Source organism: Cornus florida, unplaced genomic scaffold, assembly GCF_030987335.1.
Source record: "Cornus florida cultivar Cherokee Brave unplaced genomic scaffold, ASM3098733v1 CherokeeBrave_3.0.0_Hap2_scaffold_246, whole genome shotgun sequence".
Classification (NCBI taxonomy): domain Eukaryota; kingdom Viridiplantae; phylum Streptophyta; class Magnoliopsida; order Cornales; family Cornaceae; genus Cornus; species Cornus florida.
Genome location: NW_026775745.1, coordinates 1,284 through 4,221, shown reverse-complemented (window position 1 = coordinate 4,221; position 2,938 = coordinate 1,284). Strand labels below are relative to the sequence as shown.

The following is a 2,938-nucleotide window of genomic DNA, read 5'->3' as shown; positions in this document are numbered from 1 at the left end:
ATTCGTTGCTCAAAGGACTCTTAAGGTCGGTATTTTATATTACTAATTTTTTTAAATAATTGTTATTTAAATTATTAAGTATTAGTCAACAATCATTACAGTTCTATTTTTGGACTTATTATCTTGTAACTTGAAAAAAAAAGTATAATTTATCATCTTTAATAGGATGCCCCTAAAACAAATTGATATTCAACTCTTGACTATGGATATATATGTTTGATACTTCTTAAACGTATTTATAATTCTAAAAGCATTTACTTTTATTTATAACATATCTGGTACTCTAATTTCGTATCTGACACTTTTGAAAAAATCATAATAATATTTACCAACTACTGAATATTAAAATGCAACATTTTCAACAGAGTGTGTGTGTGTAATTTAGTCCAAAAGTGATCCCCTCAATATAACGCTCAACTTATTTTTCAAGGGAGTATAAAAATTTGTTAACTGTATATATAACCAGACATGCAATCATCATTTAAATTTATAAATTTTATATTTTGTACTACCAAATTACAATACGTCATGTTGATATATCTAGATTTTTGAAATGTATATATTATATATAGAACAAGCGCAAAGTATATTTCGTATAGTATTTTTATCCCTATTTGAAAAAGCGTGTAAAAAAAAATATCCCTAATCTTTTCATATTAAGCAAAAATAACCCTTCTGACATAAATTAGTATTGTAATATCCGTTTTGCCCTTTTACTTTATCAAAAATGTTCAAGGAGGTATATATGTTACTAATTTCATAATATAGTTGTTGTGCATATTATATATATATATATATTTGAAACTTTTTTCTCTATATATATCTCTAAACATTTTTTTTTTTTTAACTTTGAGAATTTGTAGAACAATGATTTGAATTTTTTTAGATTTCAGTTTACTCTTTATTATTAAAAATTTGTTTTTATTATTATTATTATTATTATTTTTCGTACCAACACTGGTAAACAAATTTTTTTTTAAAAAAAATCCGAATATCAGTATGCATTGGTTTACAGATTTTGGAGCTGATTTGTTTTCTTAAGTTTGCACTTTATTTTCATTTTTTTTTTTTTCTATTTTTATCTTTACTTTTCTTTTATACTTTTATTTTTATTTTATATTTTTATCTTTACTTGTCCGTTACTGGTGTCCTCCAAGTGTGTTATTTTCGGTCATTTTATAAAATTATTTATTTTTATATATTGTATAAATAATTTTATAAAATGGTTTATTAAAAGTAATTTAGTTAACTTAGGATTTAAATTTGTCAGAGGGACCTAATTGCACAAAATTGAAATTTTAGAGGTTTTTTTTTGCACGTGAGGAGCATCCTCCAATAGTGTCCTTTTTCGGTCGTTTTATAAAACTATTTATTTTTATATATTTTATAAAATTGTTCAGTAAGGGTAATTTAATTAACTTAGGGTTAAAATTTGTCAGATGGACCTATTTGTACCAAATTAAAACTTTATGGATATTTTTTACACATAAGCACTGCTTTTTGCACTTGAGTCTAAAAATAAAAAATAAAAATAAATAAATAAAAACAATTTTAGCCCAACTAAAAAAAAACTATTGTTAGCTTACCCAAATAAATACTAGCCCCAATTAACAATTCCTTCCTGAATCCGCCCTTTTGCATAGCCCAAACAAGTACCGTGCTTAATTTCCAACTATCACATCCCTTTCATTTTTATATCAATATATTTTACTCGTTAGGTATTTGTGGTCACTTAAAACAACTGTGCAATGCCCGCAAGGCCAAGACGAGGGAGAGAGAATCAGGGAAGATGCTGAAGTTCTTGTCAAAGGTGAGGATAGAGTTCAACGCGCTTGACCCACGCACGGCCGCGTGCATGGAGTTCTTGGCACAGTGCAATGCCCGCAAGGCCAAGGAGTCCAACCCTGGCTGTCAGGTGCTCGTCAAACGCCGGACTGACGAGCAGCCGCCGCAGATTACAGTCACCTTCGTCAACGGCGTCGAGGAGGCCTTCGACGCCACCACCACCCCGGCACAGACCATCAGGAACATGATTCTCGAGAAGGGTCAGTATCTCGAGACCGAGCAGATGTTCCGCGACGCCGGCGAGAAATGGCCTGTCATCATTCCCGACGAAGAGCTCCACCAACCAGCCCCTGGTACCAAGGTAATTGTTTCCCTCACTCTAATTATTTATGGGTTTTCTGTTTTTGCGTGTTGTTCGTTGTAATTTAATTGTGGCATTTCGTCGAATAGTTGGTGTGGATTTGATTATTTGGTGAATGAGTTTGAGTGGTTTCCTTGTGAATACATATTATTGTGGTAATTTGATTCTTTGATCTGGTCACCAATTGATGAGTCCTTAAATTTGCTTTCTTTTGTGTCATTCTATGATTTATTTAGTCAAACAGTGCATGAATGTTATTCTGTTTCAATTCATGTACTGATGAAAGTTACCTTTGTCTATAGTTTTTATTTTTCTCTTTATGTGTGCTTGTTAGTGATGGTTAAGGAGGCTACTTGGTTAAATGGTGAATTTTGTTGGTGATTGTATAGCTCACCCAAGTTCAAGACTGGTTTTGGCCTTTGGGTGAGAACTCTTTCATGGTTTCACCAGTTTTGGGGTGTTGATTATTTGGTATGTTGGAGACTAGCAACCAAGTTCTTGTTTTTGTGCGGCCAAATTGCTGATATTTAAACTTCAATTGTAACCATTCAAGTATTAAGTTTAAAATTAAGCCTTGACTTTTAAGATTTCAGAGTGGGTAAGATTCCCCGAATGTTGTTACTGACAGTATGTGGAATTTGGTCTAAGTTTTGACATTAATAAATTGTTCCTAGCTCAAAAACATGATCAGATTTCAGAAACTGCACCACCTACTTTTATCTCTTTTAAGTTAACCAACATATTTATACAATGGGAATTAAATTATGATTTCTCCGTTAGTCCTACCGGCCC

At 31.6% G+C, this 2,938-nt stretch overlaps 1 protein-coding gene across 1 annotated transcript; it reads left to right on the top strand.

Annotated features, from left to right (window-relative positions):
- The first annotated feature begins 1,645 nt into the window (after nucleotides 1–1,645).
- On the top strand, nucleotides 1,646–2,418 carry LOC132290462 (uncharacterized). Its single transcript, XM_059790100.1, has one exon. The coding sequence runs from the start codon at nucleotides 1,790–1,792 to the stop codon at nucleotides 2,207–2,209; it is 420 nt and encodes a 139-aa protein (XP_059646083.1). The 5' UTR covers nucleotides 1,646–1,789; the 3' UTR covers nucleotides 2,210–2,418.
- The last annotated feature ends 520 nt before the right edge of the window (nucleotides 2,419–2,938 follow it).

Bases quoted from the DNA above. Each gene is read 5' to 3' on its own strand.
- LOC132290462 (XM_059790100.1), top strand. From the start codon at position 1,790: ATGCTGAAGTTCTTGTCAAAGGTGAGGATAGAGTTCAACGCGCTTGAC.